The sequence below is a fragment of the Geotrypetes seraphini genome, chromosome 7, assembly GCF_902459505.1.
Source record: "Geotrypetes seraphini chromosome 7, aGeoSer1.1, whole genome shotgun sequence".
NCBI lineage: Eukaryota > Metazoa > Chordata > Amphibia > Gymnophiona > Dermophiidae > Geotrypetes > Geotrypetes seraphini.
Window position 1 is genome coordinate 83,908,608 of NC_047090.1, and position 21,127 is coordinate 83,929,734.

General features: G+C 44.5%; 2 protein-coding genes across 7 annotated transcripts in view; one reads left to right on the top strand and one right to left on the bottom strand.

The window, feature by feature from the left end:
• Positions 1–7,150, bottom strand: part of HEATR5A (HEAT repeat containing 5A) — a 257,530-nt gene extending 250,380 nt beyond the window's left edge. Inside the window, exons 1-2 of one of the 2 annotated variants that reach the window (XM_033952160.1) lie at positions 6,843–7,150; positions 1,635–1,829 (exon numbers count right to left, since the gene is read on the bottom strand). In XM_033952160.1, the coding sequence (XP_033808051.1) occupies positions 1,635–1,760 (126 nt within the window). In that variant the 5' untranslated portion in view covers positions 1,761–1,829; positions 6,843–7,150. The remainder of the gene's footprint in view (positions 1–1,634; positions 1,830–6,842) is intronic. The other variant, XM_033952161.1, reaches the window with a different exon arrangement.
• Positions 7,142–21,127, top strand: part of SLC25A21 (solute carrier family 25 member 21) — a 702,309-nt gene continuing 688,323 nt past the window's right edge. The window contains exons 1-3 of one of the 5 annotated variants that reach the window (XM_033952167.1): positions 14,173–14,384; positions 14,517–14,536; positions 17,787–17,959. In XM_033952167.1, the coding sequence (XP_033808058.1) occupies positions 17,890–17,959 (70 nt within the window). In that variant the 5' untranslated portion in view covers positions 14,173–14,384; positions 14,517–14,536; positions 17,787–17,889. Of the gene's footprint in view, positions 7,360–14,172; positions 14,385–14,516; positions 14,537–17,331; positions 17,960–21,127 lie in introns of those variants that run through there. The other 4 variants (XM_033952164.1, XM_033952163.1, XM_033952165.1 and 1 more) reach the window with 4 other exon arrangements.

The window sequence follows — 21,127 nt, forward strand, 5'->3', positions numbered from 1 at the left end:
AAAGACAGACAGAAATACAGAAAGCGGCTAAGGAGAGAGAAAAAAAAAATAAAGACAGACACACACACATATATTCTAGCACCCGTTAATGTAACGGGCTATAAGACTAGTAATAATAATAATAGTAATTATTATTATTATTATTGCATATACATTGGATTTAGGGACTCATTTTCAAAGCAAAATACGAAATTGTCATGAAAGGGATCCGTTTAGAAAATTGCTAAAGACACAATTTATAGATACTTTTTTCTAGTCAGTCAGGGGGGAGTGTGTGGCGCAGTGGTTAAAACTACAACCTCAGCACCCTGAGGTTCTGAGTTCAAACCTATGCTGCTCCTTGTGACTCTGGGCAAGTCACTTAATCCCCCCATTGCCCCAGGTACATTAGATAGATTGTGAGCCCATCAGGACAGATAGGGAAAATGCTTTAGTACCTGAATAAATTAATATAAAATGTTCTGAGCTCCCTGGGGAGAACGGTATAGAAAATTGAACAAATAAAACAAATAAATAAATAATTTTCTCTGGTTTAGCTGAAGAATTATTCATGCTCTTTTTATTTAATCTTTTGCTGCTATTTTGCAGATATGTTTTTAGGATTGGTTTGTTTGGTTTATTATATTCTTTTATAATTTATATATGCAATTCACGTAAACTGTTTAGTTTTAAACGGTTTAGAAATTTTTTAAAATAAATAAATAAAATACCATACTTTCGGCTCCTTTTACTAAGGTGTGCTAGCATTTTTAGCGCACACAGGATATTTCCGCGCGCTAAGCGGCTTGAACTAACGCCAGCTGGCATTAAGGTCTAGCGCGCGCTATTCCGTGCGTTAATGCCCTAATGCACCTTAGTAAAAGGAGCCCTTTGTGTATCTAACTGCTTTGGAAATGAGCCCCTTTATATAATAAACTTGGAATACATTAGTATCCACACAACAGTTGGCCACGGAGAGGATGCTACAGCTTGTTAAAACTTGCAACAGAATGTAACTCCACCCCCTAAAATGAAAATCTTTCAAAATGTAACCAAATTCTTAGCATTTCCTAATTTCTCCACTTCTAGCATTGCAGGGTAGCAGAGTTAAGGTTTAGCTAAAAATTGTACACACACTGGAGACAAAACTTTGGTGCACATCAGATTATCACTGTCAATCCTTTGGAGCACAATTTAATTTTTACTAGTTTAATTCTTCTACGTAAAAACTTACTGCAACAAAAAATAGCCTTGTGAATTACTCATCGAATATCCCTCTTAAATAGTCTGGGATTCATCGGGATAGCAAGACTGCAAGTCCCAGAATACCTTGGGATGAATGATTCTAGGGCAGACATGGGCAACTCCGGTCCTCGAGGGCCGGAATCCAATCGGGTTTTCAGGATTTCCCCAATGAATATGCATGAGATCTATTTGCATGCACTGCTTTCAATGCATATTCATTGGGGAAATCCTGAAAACCCGATTGGATTCCAGCCTTTGAGGACCGGAGTTTCCCATGTCTGTTCTAGGGAAAGGGATTTTGTTTTATAGAACTGCTACTGTGTACTCATCTAGAAAATATTCTTCAGGAGCCAATACAATGTAGAACTCATTTGAGATCTTGAAAAGCTGTTTTATTCTATAGTACATACCTTACTGGTGGTAGCAAGCAGCTTCTCTAAAAATCTCAGCCACTCCAAAATGAATTCTGCTTTCTGAATTTCTGCTAATTGGCTGCAGGCCTCTTCATTGAGCAGTAAGCTGTGCGAAGTCTCCATGCCTTGGGATGTTTCCCTGCAGCACCTGCAATCAGAGCTCTTGGCAATCACTCACCAACCAGCACATGCCTGGGAGGGGGGAAGTGGATGGAGAAAGAGCGATGACACATATCAGTACTGTATAAAATCTAAAACTAAGCACAGACTCAGATCCTAGGATTTACTCCAGATGTAAGAAGAAACCCTAATCACATCACTTTCAGTACTACAGTATACTCTTTTCTTCACAGCATCAGAACGAAACAGCAGAACTGAGTATGGTAAAAATGATCATCAGTTGCAGTATTCCTGAAACAAAAATTCATTGTGCATGCAAGCTACCACTCCATAACTCTGACATCAATCATGCACTTAACAAATCTATCAGTTTCAAATTGGTAAGTACAAATTCAACTTGTAGTAAATTACTGCTTGGAAAAGAAATTTAAAGGGAAACAGAAATATGAAAGAAAAGACACCTCGTTAGAATCTACATGGTGACATGAGCGCATAAATGTTCAGTGCAGTTACATGGCCAGCACAGTGAGACATATTACAACAGAGCAAATTCAAGTCAGCTGAGTCCATAACTACGTATTTAAACAATACACATTTCTAGATCAAAAGTCTCCTGTTATGCATTCTTCCGTACTTGATATGCACAATCTTGATCTTCACGGGCCATATTCAGATCTGCTTTTTATAAAAAAAAAAAACCAGTCAGCAGATAGCTTTGGCCTAGGTCCAGACTGGCATAATGGTTACCCTAAAAACCCAACAGATTCACTCTCCTTGAGGACCACTGCTGTATAACTGCTCTGCAAAGAGTGACTATACAGCTCCAAGACTTTACTCAACCATCCTGGCGCTATATGATCAACTATAGCTGGAGCGCATAGAGGTAAGCCATGAGGACGTCCTCCGACAGATAGATAGATTGAAAAGTGACAAATCACTGGGCCTGGAAGGAATCCACCCAAGGGAACTGAGAAAGGAAATAGCAGAAACACTCCGACAAATATGTAACCTATCATTGAAAACTGGGGAGATCCCGGAGGACTGGAAAATAGCAAATGTCACGCCTATCTTTAAGAAGGGATCGAGAGGTGACCCGGGAAACTACAGGCTGGTGAGCTTGACTTTGGTTCAGGTAAGATGATGGAAGCACTGATTAAGGACAGCATCTGCGAGCACATAGAAAAAAATGGGCAGCTGAGGGCAAGCCAGCATGGCTTCTGTAAGGGAAGGTCTTGCCTCACGAACTTACTACACTTCTTTGAGGGAATAAACAGCCAAATGGACAAAGGGGAACCCATAGACATCATTTACCTCGACTTTCAAAAAGCCTTCGACAAGGTACCCCACGAACGGCTGCTTAAGAAGCTGTGGAACCACGGGGTGGAGGAGGATGTATACCAATGGATTAAACACTGGTTGGCGGGCATAAAACAGAGGGTTGGAATGAAGGGCAAATACTCAGACTGGCAACGGGTCACGAGCGGAGTTCCGCAGGGGTCGGTGTTGAGACCACTCCTGTTCAATATATTTATAAATGATCTGGAGACGGGGACGAAATATGAGGTTATCAAATTTGCAGATGACACCAAACTCTGCAGCAGGATTAGAACCACGGAAGATTGTGAAGACCTGCAAAGGGACCTAACAAAACTGGAAGAGTGGGCCAAAAGGTGGCAGATGCGTTTTAATATAGAGAAATGCAAGGTCATGCATGTTGGGAAAAAGAACCCAATGTTCAGCTATACAATGGGGGGATCATTGCTAGGGGTAAGTACCCTTGAAAGAAACCTGGGTGTGCTGGTGGATACCACAATGAAAGCATCAGCACAATGTGCGACAACCTCTAAGAAAGCAAACAGAATGCTGGGTATCATCAAGAAGGGTATCACGACCAGGACAAAGGAAGTCATCATGCCACTGTATCGTGCAATGGTGCGCCCACATCTGGAGTACTGTGTCCAGTATTGGTCGCCGTACCTCAAGAAGGACATGGCAATACTTGAGGGGGTCCAGAGAAGAGCGACGAAAATGATAAGAGGTATGGAAAACCTTTCGTATGCCGACAGGCTAGAACAGCTGGGGCTGTTCTCCCTGGAAAAGTGGAGACTTAGAGGAGACATGATACAAACTTTCAAGATCCTGAAAGATAAGATAGACAGGGACAGATTCTTCAGACTGTAGGGAAAAACAAGTACAAGGGGGCACTCGGAGAAACTGAAAGGGGACAGGTTTAGAACCAATGCCAGGAAGTTCTTCTTCACCCAGAGAGTGGTGGACACATGGAACGCACTCCCAGAGGTTGTGATAGGGCAGAAGACACTACAGGGATTCAAAGAAGGTTTAGATAAATTCCTGAAGGTTAAGGGGATTGAGGGATACGGATAGAAGTAGTGATAGGTTTTAGGATGAGGCAGGGACCACTTGACAGGTCATGGACCTGATGGGCCGCGGACTGCTGGGCGCAATGGACCTCTAGTCTGACCCAGTGGAGGCAACTTCTTATGTTCTTATAACTAGGGTTTTCTTCGACATGTCCTCCTTTTTAGCAGCTGTTGGGCATCTGGGCAGTTTGGTGATTTTCCGTTATTTGTTTGGGTTTCCACCAATTGTGAAAAAAACAGCCTGGGTTCCCATGGCACTATCTTCAATGGGTCAGCAGCAGCGATTAAGATGGAAGGCTTCTGGGTTAGCAGGAGGCAGCTTGTAATAATTTCTGCTAGCTACCATTGACCCACTGAAGAGCAAGAGAGATGTAGGAATTGGACAATGGGGGAGGAAAGGAGAGATGCTGGACAAGGGTTGAAAAAGTGGGTTGGGGAGAAAGGGAGAGGCAGCAATGGGGTGGAGGGGAGGAAGAGATGCTGTTGGAGAAGGAGAAAAAGAAAATGTTGGACATGGAGAGGGGAGAGGAGAAATATTGGATAAGACGGTGGTGGAGAAGAAGAAGGGAGAGATGATGTATGGTGGGAGTGGAAATAGAGATACCAGGGAGAGAGAGAGATGTTGGACATCAGTGTAGATGAGAGGAAGGAAGAGATACATAAGAGATGGAGAGGGGAGAAAAAGGAAGATGTTAAATCCAGAAGCATAAGGGGGTGCTGCCAGACAATGGGAGTGAGGGAAGAAAGGAAGAATGCTGGACCATGGGGGAGAGCACAGGAGGGAAGAGAGAAGGGTCAGGGAGATGAAAGGTTATGAGGACAGAGATGAGAGAAAGAGGGAGCAGAGGCAGGGCTATAAGTGACTCAGAGTCAGTACTTGGAAATGTGCCTCCCATCCCCTATGGCCAATGACAGCGCTGGTAAGTCCCCAGACTGAGTCCAACCCCAGGCAGACGTACACTTCTCCCTCTGTATTTGCGGTTTCGATTATTCACGGTTTTTAGCATGCTGGCTCCTCCCCCCAAATTACATCAGCTTGCACAGAGAAATCGCTGATTCCAAGCATTTACAGAGAAATTTGCTGATTCCCAGCATTTTCTTGACCGTATTTTGCCTTTCCTTCGGGAACAGGCCAGGTCTCCCACAATGTTATTCGTGGTTTCACCATATTCACGATGGTTTTTAATAGAAAATAGCAAATAACATATGAAAAAGTTATTTGCAGTTTTTCTGTATTTGCGGTTCGGTTAATCCCCTATCACAGCGAATACAGAGGGAGAAGTGTACTGTCGCACACAGAAGCTGCACTGTTCACACTCTCTCCCTCTCTCCTGAAATTACATCTACCCTTTCCATTCCACTCAGTATTTTATAGATCTCTAGCATATCACCCCTGGGCCACCTCTTCTCCAAGTTGAAAATCCCTAGCTGCTTTAGCCTTTCCTCATAAGGAAGTCATCCCATTTCTTTTAGCATTTTCATCGCCCTTTTCTGTACCTTTTCTAATTTCACCATATCTTTTTTCAGATACGGCGACCAGAGTTGCACACAATATTCGAAGTGCTGACATACCATAGAGTGATTTAAGGGCATTATAACATTTTCATCTTTGTTTTCCATTCTTTTCCTGATAATTCTTAACATTCTATTTGCTTTCTTAGCTGATGCCATACATTGAGCTTAGGGTTTCAATGTATCCTCAACAATGACACCTAGATCTTTTTCCTAAGCAGTGATTCCTAACATAGAACTCAGCATCATGTAGCTATAGTTCGGATTCCTCTTTCCCACATGCATTACTTTGAACTTGCTCACATTAAACATCATCTGTCATTTTGATGCCCAGTCTCTCAAGGTCCTTATGATTTAACAACTTTGTGTCATCAGCAAATTTAATTATCTCACTAGCTTCCATCTCTAGATCATTGATAAATATGTTAAAAAGCAGCTGTCCCAGCACAGACCCCTGGAGAACCCCACTATCTACCTTTCTCCATTCAGAATGCCCACCTAAACCTACTCTATTTTCTTTCAATCAGTTCTTAATCCATTACTTTTTACAGTACTTTTAACAGCAAGCATCAAATGTAACTAGGTAAAAGTGGTTAATCTGGTAAAATTATTACTTCAGTAAAAGTAACAAATGCTATTCTGTATTTCTTTACAAGTAAAAGTATCCTAATTAGTTACATTTACTTAGTTGCTATACATTACAACACTGTAAATGAAGCATTCTATATTTGTTAATGTATAAATCAACAAAATGTACCTGGTCATCTATTTATTCTTTCTTAAATTTGAATTTTATAAGTACTGCAGGAAAATCCAAAAATACAGACTGCTTGGGGATCAAGTCAGTCCAGATTTTTTTTATTTCTACTGTATTTGCGTTTTGTATGCGCAGATCTAAATGTCCATATTTACAAAAAAATTAGGCACCCTACATACAATTGGGCATCACACTACTTTATAAGTTCTATAAAAGACATTGCCATACAAAGGTACAATCAGGTCAAACAAGAAACAGCCTTCAGCTCACAATGCAGCATACAGAACTGATAGCCAAGAGATAGTGAGTGAAAAGTACAGGCGTAAATCATTCAAGAGGCAAGTAATTTAAATAGAGTCAAAAGAACTTCAAACCCTGACCCTCACTATTAAATCTGCTAAAAGACATAATACAAAGACAATATGTAGACTGTACCAGATACGAGAATCCTGTGATTAAACTCTTTGATGCAGTTCCTGCTGCTATTGTTTTCAATTGCACAGAGCACTTTAATTCTGTACTGGGTACAATGAGTTCTGATGCTCCTGCAGTGTTGTCATCTAGCTCCACCCACTCCTCCCAACTCAGACAGAACTGAGGAGCGTCTCTGAGAATTTTCCTTTCTAGCTTCGTGGTTAACTCTTTGCTCGTTGCTGTCCCTGCAGCTCTCCTTTTCACCTGCACAGTGCACTTTTAATTTTCCACTGGGTGCTGTAAGGTTCCGATGTACCGGTAGTGACGTCAATTAGCGCTGCCTGGCCTGTCCTCTCTTTGGGAGTTTCTCAGCGAAATTCCCTTCCTGGTTCCGGTGGTTAACTCTTTCTCTGCTGTGTTGTCGAACTGTTTGGGTGCTGCTACTGTTGGGTTGTGTTTTTTTTATTTTTTTTTTTTAACCTGCACTTTTAATTCTCTGACAGTGGCATCAGTTAGCTCTGCCCAGTACTCTCTACAGGCACGCCTTAGGAATTTATCTGTGATTTTTCCCTTTTTGATGCTGTTATATTAACTCTTTCTTTGCTGATCGAATGCTTTGTACGCTATTATTCTTGCTGCTCTTGTTTTTAAGTGCACAGTGTAGTTTAAATCTCTTCTGTGCACCCTGAACTCTAAAATGCCAGTAGTGAAATTAGCTAGTTCTACCCCTCATTATGTATATACTTGAATATAAATGGGATTTTTGGGCCCAAAAATGGGGGTCCCAGTTTATATTTGGGCCAGCGCCCCCTCCCAGACATATTGCAAGCCACTGCCAAGCTCTGCACCCTGACCCCCTCCCTGCTCTGTCCTTCGTACCTCTTCTGCCGATCCCTGGTGGTCCAGCGATGCAGGGGCAGGAGCGAGCTTTCTGCGGCTCCCACCCTGCTGCTAACCCGGTCGGTTGATGGCTGCCACGGGTTCTGGTTTCTTCAGCCGCTGAGCGGCACCGAGCAGGAGCACGCTTTGGCACTGCTGCTCGGCTCTAAGCGGCTTCCAGACTGGCTCCTGCTCAGTGCCGCTCAGAAACCAGAACTCGTGGCAGCCACTGACCAGGTTAGCAGCGGAGCAGGAGTGCAGAAAGCTCGCTCCTGCCTGCTGCACCTCTGGACCACCAGGGATCAGCAGAGGAGATATGATGGACAGGGCAGGGAGGGGAGGGGGACAGAGTGCAGAGCCTTGGAGGGAAGGAGGCTGAGTGCAGTGCCTGGCAGGGAGGTAAGGAAGGGGGCTGGGTGCAGAGCCTGACAGGGGAGGGAGGGAGGGAAGGAAGGAGGCTGAGTGCAGAGCCTGACAGGGGAGGGAGGGACTGGGTGCAGAGCCTAACAGGGGATGGAGGGAAGGGGGCTGGGTGCAGTGCCTGGCAGGGGAGGGAGGGAAGGAAGGGGGCTGGGTGCAGAGCCTGACAGGGGAGGGGGCTGGGTGCAGAGCCTGACAGGGGATGGAGGGAAGGGGGCTGGGTGCAGTGCCTGGCAGGGAGGGGAGAGGGGGGCTGAGTGCAAAGCCTGACAAGGCAGGGCACCTGAATATTAAGTCGTCCAACATGTTCGAATCAACCATCGGTTTATATTTGGATCGACTTATATTCAAGTATATACGGTACTTCAGGTGAGGTGGTTCAGGGTATGACAAGAGGATAGTGCATCTTCATATACAGTATTGTGTGTGGCTGTTCGAGTGCACCTCGGACTTAGCTCTAGCCTAGCCCATTTATTTTGTTAGACTTTAAAGTTTTTCTTTGGCACTCATATTTTTCCCTATTGTGCCACTCAAAGCCACTTATTCCACCCCAGTGATCAGTGGCCATGGCTATTAGGGGATGCTTACCCTCTTGCCAAGGCCAACTTTGTCTCATGACCAGGGCAGGATTAAGGCATACAAATTATACAAAACACGGCAATAAAACGTATTATGAACGCCAGAAAATTCAATCACGTAATGCCACATGCTAACATTTAAAATGCAAATTTCTAAAGCACCGTTATTCATTGACAAACTTCTAACACCTTATATCCCCTCACATTCGCTTAGATCCAGCGAGCAATATCTATTATATATTCCTTTGTTGAAAATAATCAACACGAGATGTCAAAACATTTTCTCTGTTACCGCACCTCAACTCTGGAACTCCCTACCGATTTATCTAAGGGAAGAAAAATCTTTAGATTGATTCAGAGGCAATTTGAAAAGTTTCCTATTTATAGATGCTTTTGTTTCATAACATCTTTTAAACAGATTTCTTAACCGATTGGAATTTCACACCGCCTCTACTATTGTATTTCTTTCCTGTTATCCCTCATGGTTCCATTCTGCCATTTGTTTATTTGTTTGTGATATTAACATATTATGCTTGTAAGCCCCAAATTTCTGTGCCCATTTTAATTATGTATGTCGTTTAGAAGTTTGATAAGCGATTTAATCATGGTTCTCATATGTGAAGAGATAGGACCTGACAGTCTGTATTTTGGAAAGCACTCCTTCCTCAGGGGTCCAAGATATTATTGTACACACACGTAGAGAACCTTATCGAGAAACAAAAAAACAAGTAATCTGAAAACGACAGGCGACATAGAGCTCCTGTCCTGCTGCAACTCAGTTTTCTCCCTTGTTTTTGTCATTTGATTCTACACTGCAGATGTTGGATCGTTCTTTTGTTTTGTGTAGAAAAACAAAATCACCAGACAACAAAGGTAGAAAAAGTGATTATATTTTAATTTAATGACTGAAATGTGTCAATTTTCAGAATTTACATCTGCTGTATATTTTTTTGCACTGTTCAGGAAAAAACGTATTTCTTTCTATTTCTCTGGTGTTGTAATGCACGCAGAGCCTGGCATCTTTTGTTTGTGTATAGTAGAACTTTTAGTTTGTGGTCCTGTATTTGCATAGGGTTTATTTGTGTTCTGCATGTGTGACCAAGGCCAGGTGTTCTGGTAGGAAAGAATGTTGTGAAGCGTTATTGGTGTCATGATCCCAAGCAGGAAGATATTTGTTGGCAGTTTGTTCGGGTTTTGGAAGGCCCCGAGCTCAGGGTCGCATCTGGAGGGCCTCTGTGCATGTGCAGATGTCATGATGTGCATGAGCGTGATGTCATCACACTGATGTCAATGCATGTGCTGAGGCCCTCTAAACAGGGAAGGAAATACGAGGTTCGTGTAGGGGTGGGTCCAGGGGTAGAATGGGGTGGGGCTGGGGGCAGAATAGGGCATGGCTGGGGATGGAATGGGATGGGGCAAAGTGTCCTCATTTTTTTTAAGGAGAAAATCTGGTAACATAAGAACATAAGCAATGCCTCTGCTGGGTCAGACCTGAGGTCCATCATGCCCAGCAGTCCGCTCACGCGGCGGCCCAACAGGTCCAGGACCTGTGCAGTAATCCTCTATTTATACCCCTCTATCCCCTTTTCCAGCAGGAAATTGTCCAATCCTTTCTTAAACCCCTGTACTGTACTCTGCCCTATTACTCCCTCTGGAAGCGCATTCCAGGTGTCCACCACTCGTTGGGTAAAGAAGAACTTCCTAGCATTCGTTTTAAATCTGTCCCCTTTCAACTTTTCCAAGTGTCCTCTTGTTCTTTTATTTTTCGAAAGTTTGAAGAATCTGTCCTTCTCTACTCTCTCTATGCCCTTCATGATTTTATAAGTCTCTATCATATCCCCTCTAAGTCTCCTCTTCTCCAGGGAAAAGAGACCCAGTTTCTCCAATCTCTCAGCGTATGAGAGGTTTTCCATCCCTTTTATCAAGCGTGTCGCTCTCCTCTGAACCCTCTCGAGTAGCGCCATATCCTTCCTAAGGTACGGAGACCAATATTGGACGCAGTATTCCAGATGCGGGCGCACCATCGCCCGATACAATGGCAGGATAACTTCTTTTGTCCTTGTTGTAATACCCTTCTTGATTATGCCTAGCATTCTATTTGCTTTCTTAGCGGCTGTTGCGCACTGTGCCGTCGGCTTCATTGTCATGTCCACCATTACCCCCAAGTCCCTTTCTTGGTTGCTCTCATTCAATAATATCCCTCCCATCGTATAGTTGTACCTCGGGTTTCTGTTTCCAACATGCAATACTTTACATTTCTCAACGTTGAACTTCATCTGCCATCTCGCCGCCCATTCCCCCAATTTGTTCAAGTCCCTTTGCAATTCTTCGCATTCCTCTTTAGTCCCAGCTCCACTAAATAGTTTTGTATCGTCCGCAAATTTTATTATCTCACACTTCGTGCCTGTTTCTAGATCATTTATGAATATATTAAATAGCAGCGGCCCTAGCACTGAGCCCTGCGGAACACCACTCTTGACCCCCATCCAGTCCGAGTAGTGGCCCTTCACCCCTACCCTCTGTTTCCTACCCGCCAACCAGTTTCTGATCCATCTATGTACGTCTCCGTCCACTCCATGGTTCTTCAGTTTCCGGAGTAGACGTTCGTGAGGCACCTTGTCAAAGGCTTTTTGGAAATCAAGGTATATGATGTCTATGGGGTCTCCTCTGTCCATCCGTTTGTTAATTCCTTCGAAGAAGTGCAATAAGTTCGTTAGGCACGATCTCCCCCTGCAGAAACCATGTTGGGTTGTTTTCAAAAGTTCGTTTCTTTCCAGATGTTCATCGATGTGTTCTTTAATCAGTGCTTCCGTCAGTTTCCCCGGAACCGAGGTCAAACTCACTGGTCTGTAGTTTCCCGGGTCACCTCTTGATCCCTTTTTAAAGATGGGCGTGACATTGGCTATCTTCCAATCCTCCGGGATCATGCCTGTTTTCAAGGATAGGTTGCAAATTTGCTGCAGTAATTCCGCTATCTCCTCCTTTAATTCCTTCAGAACCCTGGGATGGATTCCGTCCGGACCCGGGGATTTGTCAGTTTTAAGTTTTTCTATCTGCCTGTGTACATCATCAAGGCTCACTTCCATGGATGTTAATTTTTCTGCTTGATTTCCATTGAAGATTTGTTCAGGTTCCGGTATGTTGGTTGTGTCTTCGTTTGTAAATACAGACGAGAAGAACATGTTGAGTCTTTCTGCGACTTCTTTCTCCTCCTTCACCGCTCCCTTCCTGTCTCCTTCGTCCAGCGGTCCTACCTCCTCCCTAGCTGGCTGTTTCCCTTTAACATATCTGAAGAACGGTTTGAAATTTCGTGCCTCCCTGGCTAGCCTCTCTTCATACTCTCTTTTGGCTTTTCGAACCACACGGTGACATTCTTTTTGATACTTCCTGTGCTCCTTCTGGTTCCCTTCAGTTTTGTCCTTTTTCCATTCCCTGAATGAATTTTTCTTATTGCCTATCGCTTCCTTCACTATTTTAGTCATCCATACTGGGTCTTTTGTTCGACCCTTTTTGCACCCCTTTCTGAATCTGGGGATGTGCAGATTTTGTGCCTCGCTCACTGTGTCTTTGAAAAAAGACCAGGCATGTTCTACTGTTTGCCATTTTTTGGAAGTGTTCCTAAGTTTCTTCCTTACCATTTCCCTCATTGCTTCATAGTTTCCTTTCCTGAAGTTGAAAGATGTCGCTATGGTTCTCTTTCCGTTCGGTATGCCTACTTCAACCTTGAACTTGATCATATTATGATCACTGTTTCCCAACGGTCCCACTACTTCCACTTCCTTTGCAGGTCCCCTTAGTCCATTTAGGATTAAATCCAGAGTGGCATTTCCTCTCGTCGGTTCTCTAACAAGCTGCTCCATGAAGCAATCTTGTATAGCCTCCAGGAATTCTGTCTCCCTAGCGCATCTTGAGCTTCCAAGACTCCAGTCTATCCCAGGATAGTTGAAGTCTCCCATAACAACTGTGTAACCACTTTTGCATTCTCGCTTCATCTCGGCATCCATTTCTTTATCGCTATCTCTGGTTTGCCCGGGTGGACGATAGTATAGGCCCATCTTTATTTCATGCCCTTTCCTACCCGGTATTTTAACCCATAGCGATTCCAGTTTGTTGATCATCTCTGCTGTGTCCATTCTTGTCGATTGTATGCTTTCTTTTACGTATAGGGCTATTCCTCCTCCTTTCTGACCTGACCTATCCCGGCGATAGAGCTTGTACCCCGGCAGTGCTGTATCCCATTTGTTTTCCTCATTCCACCACGTTTCAGAGATTCCAATGATGTCTATGTCCTCTGCATTGGCCATGGCTTCTAGCTCCCCCATTTTGTTTCTTAAACTCCTTGCATTAGTATATATGCAGTTTAGATCCTGGCATTTTGTCGTCTTCATTTCTTTTCCCTGTGCTTCAGTCTTTGGTGTCTTCTCTTTTGCTACAATCTTTCTAACCTCCTCTTCTGGGTTAGTTGACTCCTGTAATTTGTCTCTTGTTTCTTCCCTGCCTTTTTTCCCCTCAGTATCTTCATGGGATACCTTCTTCCGAATCATCGACGCTAGGTCGACTGTCGGCTTTCCCCTTTCTCTTAGTTTAAAGCCTGTTCTATTCCTCTCTTGACGTTGTTTGCTAGAAGTCTTGTTCCCGCCACGCTCAGGTGCAGTCCATCTCTCCTGTAGAGCTTGCTCTTGCCCCAGAACGTTGTCCAGTTCCTCACGAAGTGGAACCCTTCTTCCTCACACCATCTCCTCATCCATGCATTTATTGATTGTAGTTCTTCCTGCCTTTTCACATCTGCCCTTGGTACCGGTAGGATCTCTGAGAATGCTATCTTCTGGGTCCTCATCTTCAGTTTCCTTCCTAGAATCTTGAACTGTTCTATCAGCGTGCCTCTTCTGTAGTCTCTCCTGCTGACATCATTCGTCCCGATGTGGATCATTACTGCGGTCTCTTCCGTCTCCGCTCCTTCCAGGACCTTCCCAATTTTGTCCACGATGTCCTTGGTTCTCGCTCCTGGGAGGTAGGTCACCAGTCGATCCTCTCTTCCTCCTGCTATGTGGCTGTCCACATGCCTCAATATCGAGTCTCCCACCAGGATCGCTGACTTTCCCTTCTTCAATTTTCTTATCGGTCTCAGGTCAATGTCCTCGGTGTGCTTAGCTCTCTCTTCTTCTGGGCATCAACTAGCCAATTCTTCCCCCTCGTGTGGTATTCTTCTGTGGGTGTCTTCTTTGAGCACTAGTCCTCTGGACTGGCTGCTCATCTCCTCATCAGTCCCTTTCTTCTGGCAGGCCTACCTCCTTCTCTGGTCCTGGCTTCTGATTGGATCCACTCTGCAGCTCTGTACCTTCAGCAGGTTTCTGCCTCTCTCCTCTTCCTGCAGCTGCAGCATAGCTAATTTTCCCATTTTTTTTCTTCTGCACTGCCTGCCTGCAGCTGCTGGCTCACTCCCTCTGAAGCCAGCAGCATTCTTCCTCTCCTCTTTGCCATGTTGCACGTTGGCTGCAGCACCGGAAGAGCGCCGTGGCTCTGTCTGCTTCCAGTGGCACAACCGGGTTTGCAGAGGAATCGTTGACTACTCTCCTCCTTGCTGCCGGCTCTCCTCCGATGCCAGCAGCCTGCACATTGGGCCATGATGATGTCGGTGGAGAAGAGAAGATAAATCTACCCTATTTACACTACCTCCACTCTGCCTGTATCCTTTCAGAAGCATTAAAAAAAAAAAATCTAAATATTTTATTTTTGATTTTTTTTTTCCATTTGTGAACCTTTTTCCACTTGCAAAACTTGGCAAATGTACACATTGCCCTTAAATCTCACTCTTCAGCAGTCTACCCTTAATCTCAGGTATGTACCAGAGACAACAGAAAGTGAAAATGATTTGCCCAGCTTCCTTGATTCTCAGCCCACTGCTGCAGAGCTGCCAAGTTAACTAACTCTAGGAGGGAGACTTTGTTGAGTCCTGTTTTTGAACTTACAGTATATCCCAATTCAGTGTTCTATTTGTAATCCCTGATACCACCAATTAAAACTAGCACTTCAGGCCCCATAATGGGTTGCAGAAATTGAAGACTGAGTTTCCCGATCGAACTAGGTAATTTGGCTGCTCTCGAGCTCTACCCATTCTACCCATACTTCTCCATTCAAAGCATAGGCTTGCAGAGTCCCCTTGCTCACTCAAGCTATTACTGCTATCATACCCACAGCTAGGCTCTGCATCTTTGCTTGCTACTTTTAGACAGGTGAAATAATGATGGGCGAGGGGGACCTACAAATACCGGTATATGTTTGCCTAGGGCCCACTATAGTGTTAATCTGGCCCCGGTTGCTAGCTTTCCCCCTTTTTCTCCCTCTGCTTCCCTGGATGCCTACATCTCCTCTTCCCCTCTCTACTTCCCCCCTTCAGATTAGCCTCCCTACCCAGTTTCCCAGCATCTCCCCCTACCAGCTGCTGCCTTCTCTTCAGCTTGATTTAAAGAAGATTTACTGCTGTACAGGCCCTATAAGCATAAGACAGCGCTGAACCTTTGCTATGTCCTGTCCAGCCCTACCCCCCCCCCCCCCAGCAGGTCTAGCAGGAGCAAGGCTTTTGCATGCTCCAAGATGCCAAACCAGGTGCGTAAACAGAAGTTGATTGGGTAGACTGGGGTGCAAGCATTTCCTCCCCCCTGCCAGTGGCATAGTGAGGGGTAGGAGGTGCCTGGGACGGTGATGCCCCTTGCCCCCTCTACCTCTGTAACTCTTTGCTTGTGCAAGCAGCATCTCCAACCTGCTGTCCATGCTGGCCTTGTCTCTCCCTCTGATGTCACTTCCTGGTCCTGTGACCAAGGCCAGCGTGAGCTGCAGGTTGGAGATGCTGCTTGGCACCACTGAAAAGTTAAAGAGGTATAGGGGCGGAGAGGTGCCGGTGCCCTCACCAAGTCAATGCCTGGGGTGGTCCACCCCCACCCCCCTTACTATGCCACTGCCCCCCACGGTTGCTGTTGCTGTTGTGCCCTCCACTAATGCTGTTACCATGCTACTGCTGCCCCCTGTTGCAACATCTCCCCCACCCCGTTCCGATCATACCTTTACTGGCAGGAATGCTTAAGCACCAGCTAGAGAATGACATGGAGACAAAATTCATCAGCATTCCCGTCTCCACCGATAATCATGGGAGACAATCCCATGTCATTATTTGAGTCTATCTCAACCTCAGTCCTTCCACACCAGCATTCTTCAATGCCAGGCTTGAGGGTCAATGGTTGTGCCCATTCATACTCTGATTCTTCCCTCTCTCCTTAAAGAATGACATGCAGATGGTTTCCCGCAGTTATCCGCAGAGATGGGAATGGTGATGAATTTTGTCACTGTGTTATTTTCTACTGCCAGCCAAAGTTTCCCTGCCCGAGCAGCAGAAGTTGGCAAGCTGATAGGGCCTCTAACACCCAGCACTTTTGCACATGTTTAATTCAAATATGGGCTCTGGTAGGGAAAATCTTTGACTTATAGTGCTTGAGTACCCTTGCCAGCCAAGTACTGGCTGCCACAGTGTTGGAAGGGGCCTGAGCCCTAAACTCTGTTGCCCCTTGTCTCACCAACTTTTATTTTCAAGTTAAGACTGTTCCAGAGATTAAGTACTGCACTAAGTATTAAAGTGCAAGGCAAGAGACTGCATCAGGGTACTCCACTCTTAAAACCCTGCGCTGCCCTGCTTTTAAGGTGAGAAACACATATTTGTGATCATCTCTGGGAAAAGATGACTAAAGTAGCAGATCCAAAATTTTGGTAATAGCTGATTTTTTTAATGTCATGGCTTCATGAGCAGTCTGAGAAAGTTACATGTTTGAGCTTCTGTACCTTTTTAACTTTTTCACACAAAAGGATAGGATTTGGACTCATGTATTACAAATTGTTTGCTCTAACAAACACATTTACAAAGCTGCAGTGGAGGTTCCTACTAGAGAATGACACGGGGACTGTTTACCGCGGTAAACCACGGTCACCGTGGTAAATCCACAGGAATGGAGACATTTGCAACTGGTTTACCGAAGGAATGGGGAAAAGACCTTTCACTGCCCCGCAGAAATGGGGGACAAGACCTCTTACCGCCCCGTGGGAGCGGTGAAAAGTCTTGCTCCTGTGGTAAAAAAAAAAATTGTTCCTGTGGTAAAACAATAGCTTCTTTAGCTTCCAACTGGCTTAGGGCTCTCTCTCTCTCTCTGACCAGGGGGCATTGCCCTAGTTGCACTTCCCTATCACTATTCCTGCCATGTGTGACTGAGTATTCTGTTAGCTTGATTTTTCTATGTAGCATTCTGTAGTAATTTGGTTTGTTCAGTTTTCACAATAGTGGAGGGGATATTTGTGAAAGAGAGGGGAGACAGGGGTTTTGTTGATTCTTGCTCTGTATTATTTGTGTTTATAAAATGACAATTGTACAGAATATTGTCTCTTTTTATACTTTTAATAAAATAAGTTCAGTATAAAATCATAACTATTCCAGGCTTGTAAGGGACGGGGACTAAGCTCACGGGGATGGGGCAAGGACTGGGATCGAACTTGCGGGGACGGGGCGGGAACGGTGATAATTTTTTCCCCGTGTCATTCTCTAGTTCCGACTGAGGGGCTGCAAGTAGTAGAAGCCGTTTAGTAAAAGCCAGCATTAGTTTGCTTCTCAGGGGGAAGGTCGGAGGGACAGGCTGAAAGCATGCAGGCCTTGTTATTTATTTCCCCCGATTCAGCTTGAGTTGCTGTCTTCTGAGGATGTTACTCAACACCCGCAATTACGCTGTAATATGATATTAACCCCGCCCCTTCTTGCGGCCTGCACCACGGTGGATGCTGAATTCCGTATAGCAAATGCAAAATTCTGTGTGGGAGCAAATTTTGCCCTACACGGTTGGCCAGAATTTCTCTAGTCATAAGTCTAGTCAATAAAAGCGATCTCTCAATCTCTTTAAGTATCTTCTTCTTTCTTGCTCGTTGAGTGTCTCCTCCTCCTCCTGGACTTTCTTCCTTGTATCTGTTCCCAGACCGTCCCGTCACTTTCCCCATTGGACTGTTCAGTCCTTCCTTCCCGCTGTTGTAAAGGATATTTTTTTTTTTTCTCTCACAGCTTTTTGGAAGACTTTCATCCGGCGGCCTGCCTCTCCTCCCGAGACTATCCCTTTTCTCACCCCCGTGCAGGACTGTCTTAACTGGAGGAATCCCCGGGCACGATGGCGGCTGCACCGCGCGTCTCGTTCCGAGCCGAGGCAAGTCAGCAGGTCCTGGCTGGAGGCTCGGCAGGTAAGGACCTCGTCGCCCACAGCTCCCCCCCCCCCCCCCCCCCGAGCCCGGAGGCCCGAGCGTAGACGTACCGAGCGCGCTGTTGTAATAGATCCTTTCACGTGTTTGGACGAAGTTGCAGTGATGCGAGTTCTGGTTATTTGTATGGATGCTGTCAGGAAACCCAGCTGTTACTGTATGCTGGTAAAACTCAGGATAAACTGATTGTTATCTCGGTTCTATAAAATTATTTGACACTAAGGACTCCTTTTACGAAGCCGCGTTAGCGGTTTAACGCGCGCGTAACAGCGGGTGCTAATTTGCTGGCCACCCTGTGCGCTACCGCCTCCTCTTGAGCAGGCGGTAGTTTTTCGGCTAGCGCAGGGGTTAGCGCGCGCTAAAAGTTGCCTGCGATAAAGCCGCTAACGCGGCTTCGTAAAAGGAGCCCTAACTCATTTCTGTTCAGTCATTACTACGTCTGTTTTATCCCTTCTGAACACACTACTCGGTGCTAAATCTCACATATTACTGACATACCCTGCCCGTTCCCTTTTCCTGCAGAAAGGGAAGACAATGCAAAAGCTCGAGGTGTGTTTTGTCTTTTGCTCATATGGCTGGCAATATGAAATAATTATATTGTTTAGGTAGCAGAAACAACAAATACTGGACAGAGAACACTGCAAGAATCCCTTATCTGGAAGTAATTTATTGTCAGTGCAAAAGTGAAAGGGCAAACTGAAGCTCTTTTTCCACAATGGCGATTTTTATTATTGCATTTTACAATATTGGTGTTTTTTGAATTTAAAAATCATTGCATTCACTGGGCTCACAAATCCTAAGTTCTGCACCCATGTTCAGACTGAATTTTAAAGGAGTGACTGAGACAATATAGACTTGTTGAGAAGGAGCTAAAGGTAAATTTCAAAGCTATTTTCATCCATAAACCTGTGCTTGCTTTACTGCAAATATGGGCTTTCCAAAACTGCCTGACCAATTTGCAGGTACAAGTATGCAGTCTACTGCAGTGAGCCAAGGCACAGTTTTCACTAATGTCTGCTTGGCTTTGAAAATGTAAAGCTACCAAGTTACCTAGTTCCACCAGGGAGTTTTTTGGCCAGTCCTGGATTTCTATCCATTAGGGACCTGCTTCCCTAATGGATAGAATCAGGGCAAACAAATAGCTCACTGCTTTTGATGTAAGTTTAAAATCAGGTCTGGTCAAAGTCTCTCGCTCTTGGAACTCAGTAACTTGGCAGCTCTGAAAATGTAAGTGTATGTCAATAAATAAACCTGGAAATGTTGTATGCATCCAAAAGCAGGTGTAAATATGTTTTTCTGTGCTAATTTTTAAGCAGATATGAATGGACTTACTACAAAGTCCACATGGAAAAGTATGAGAAGAGTTAGTTACCAAGTTACCCAGTTCCAGGAGGGAGAGTTTTGGCTTGTCCTGGTTTTGATCTTGTATCCATACTACAGTATGGAACTTGTAGTCCTTGATGCTACCTATTGAAATCAGTGCTGCAGATCCCATAATAGCATAAGGATAGAGTTGCCTGAAATCAAGATCTAGCCGGATATCTCCCTTTTGGAACTGGGTCATTTAGTAGCTCTCTATGAGGGTACTAATTATTCATGTGCACATTTATAAAATCAAAAATATTTTCCCCTGTTATTATCTGCTTCCCTCTTGGTTGTATGTTCCTTTTGCAATTGCTAATAAAGATATTCAAAAAAAACCCAACAACCCCAAAACAACACACAAGTAGAATGCCTAAATACTACTAATCTACCAACAACATTCAGAAGATACTGACACAGGGGGAAAAAAGGGAGACTTCCGATGGAGAAAAGACCTGAGTATCTCTCAGGATACCCCAATTTGAGTCTCCTAAGGACTAAAACTGCCTTCAAACTATTCAATTTGAGGGCAAATTTGACACCAGTTCAAAATTTTTCAAAATCGTTAGATTCTTAAAATCAACAATAGTCCATTCACAGTTCTAGTATTCAATATTCAGTGTCACAGTAAATCAAAATCACTTATCTATTGTTTGAAAAAACTTCTGTCATTCAGTATACTTTGCAATCAAAAGGCAGGTGCGGGATTAACAGCTATTCTCTGCTTGAAACACTCTTACCAACTCATAATAGCTTCTGGATTACAAAATTACTCTTAATCCCCTGTTTCTGAATACTGCAGCTAAAGTTGTGCTTGCAAATCTGTGCATATTCTGATTTGTGTGCACAACTTAATTAGTTAACAAGCTAATCGGTGCCAAAAATTGGCAATTAACAAGCAATTATTGGCACTAATTAGAATTTACATGCACAACTTTTTAAGGGTATTCTATTAAGTGGTGTGTGTAAATTCTAGTGTGTGGCTCTCAAAAGGGGGCATGTCCAGGGAAAGGGCATAGGTGGGTTATGGGTAACGTGACCATATATCCCATTATGAACAGGACCATCCCGTTTTTAGGTAGCCTATCCCGTTGTCCCCAAGCATAGCTTCGGGATGCCGAAATGTCCCGTTTTCAGAAAGAGAGTAACCCACTGTTATAAATTCAAAAAAAGGCGCTGTGCTTGGTGACAACAGGATGCAACTTTACAAGCAGCAGGCCCACAAGCCTTCCTCCCCCATGTCAATTCTGACGTCAGAGAGGAAGTTCCAGTCTAGCCAATCGCTGCCTGGGTGGCCTGGAACTTCCTCTCTGACGTCAGAATTGACATGGGGGGGGGGGGAAGGCTTGTGGGCCCACCGCTTGTAAAGTCGCTGCACGCACTTGGCCTGTTGCTGCATCGGTATTGGGGAAGCAGGAAGAAATCAGTGGCTGTGGCTTGGAGAAATCAGCAGTGGGGTGGGGGGGGGCAGAAAGAGAGAAAGAAAGAAAGAAGGGGGGCATGGAGAGAGAAACAAAGAAAGGGGGCAGAGAGAGAGAGAGTAAGAAAGAAAGGGGATGGAGGCAGGGAGAGAGAAAGAAAGAAAGACAGAAAGGGGGAGGGCAGGTAGAGAGAAAGAAAGAAAGGCAGATATCTACAATGTAATTACCTAAAAATTAGTAGATGTCCTGTTTTGAGGAAAAAAATAAATGGTCACGTTAGTTATGGGCATTCCTAAAAGTTAGGCTCACTGTTATAGAATATACCTGATCCGTGCAGTTTAGTATAGGCATTTATTCTATGTTTTAG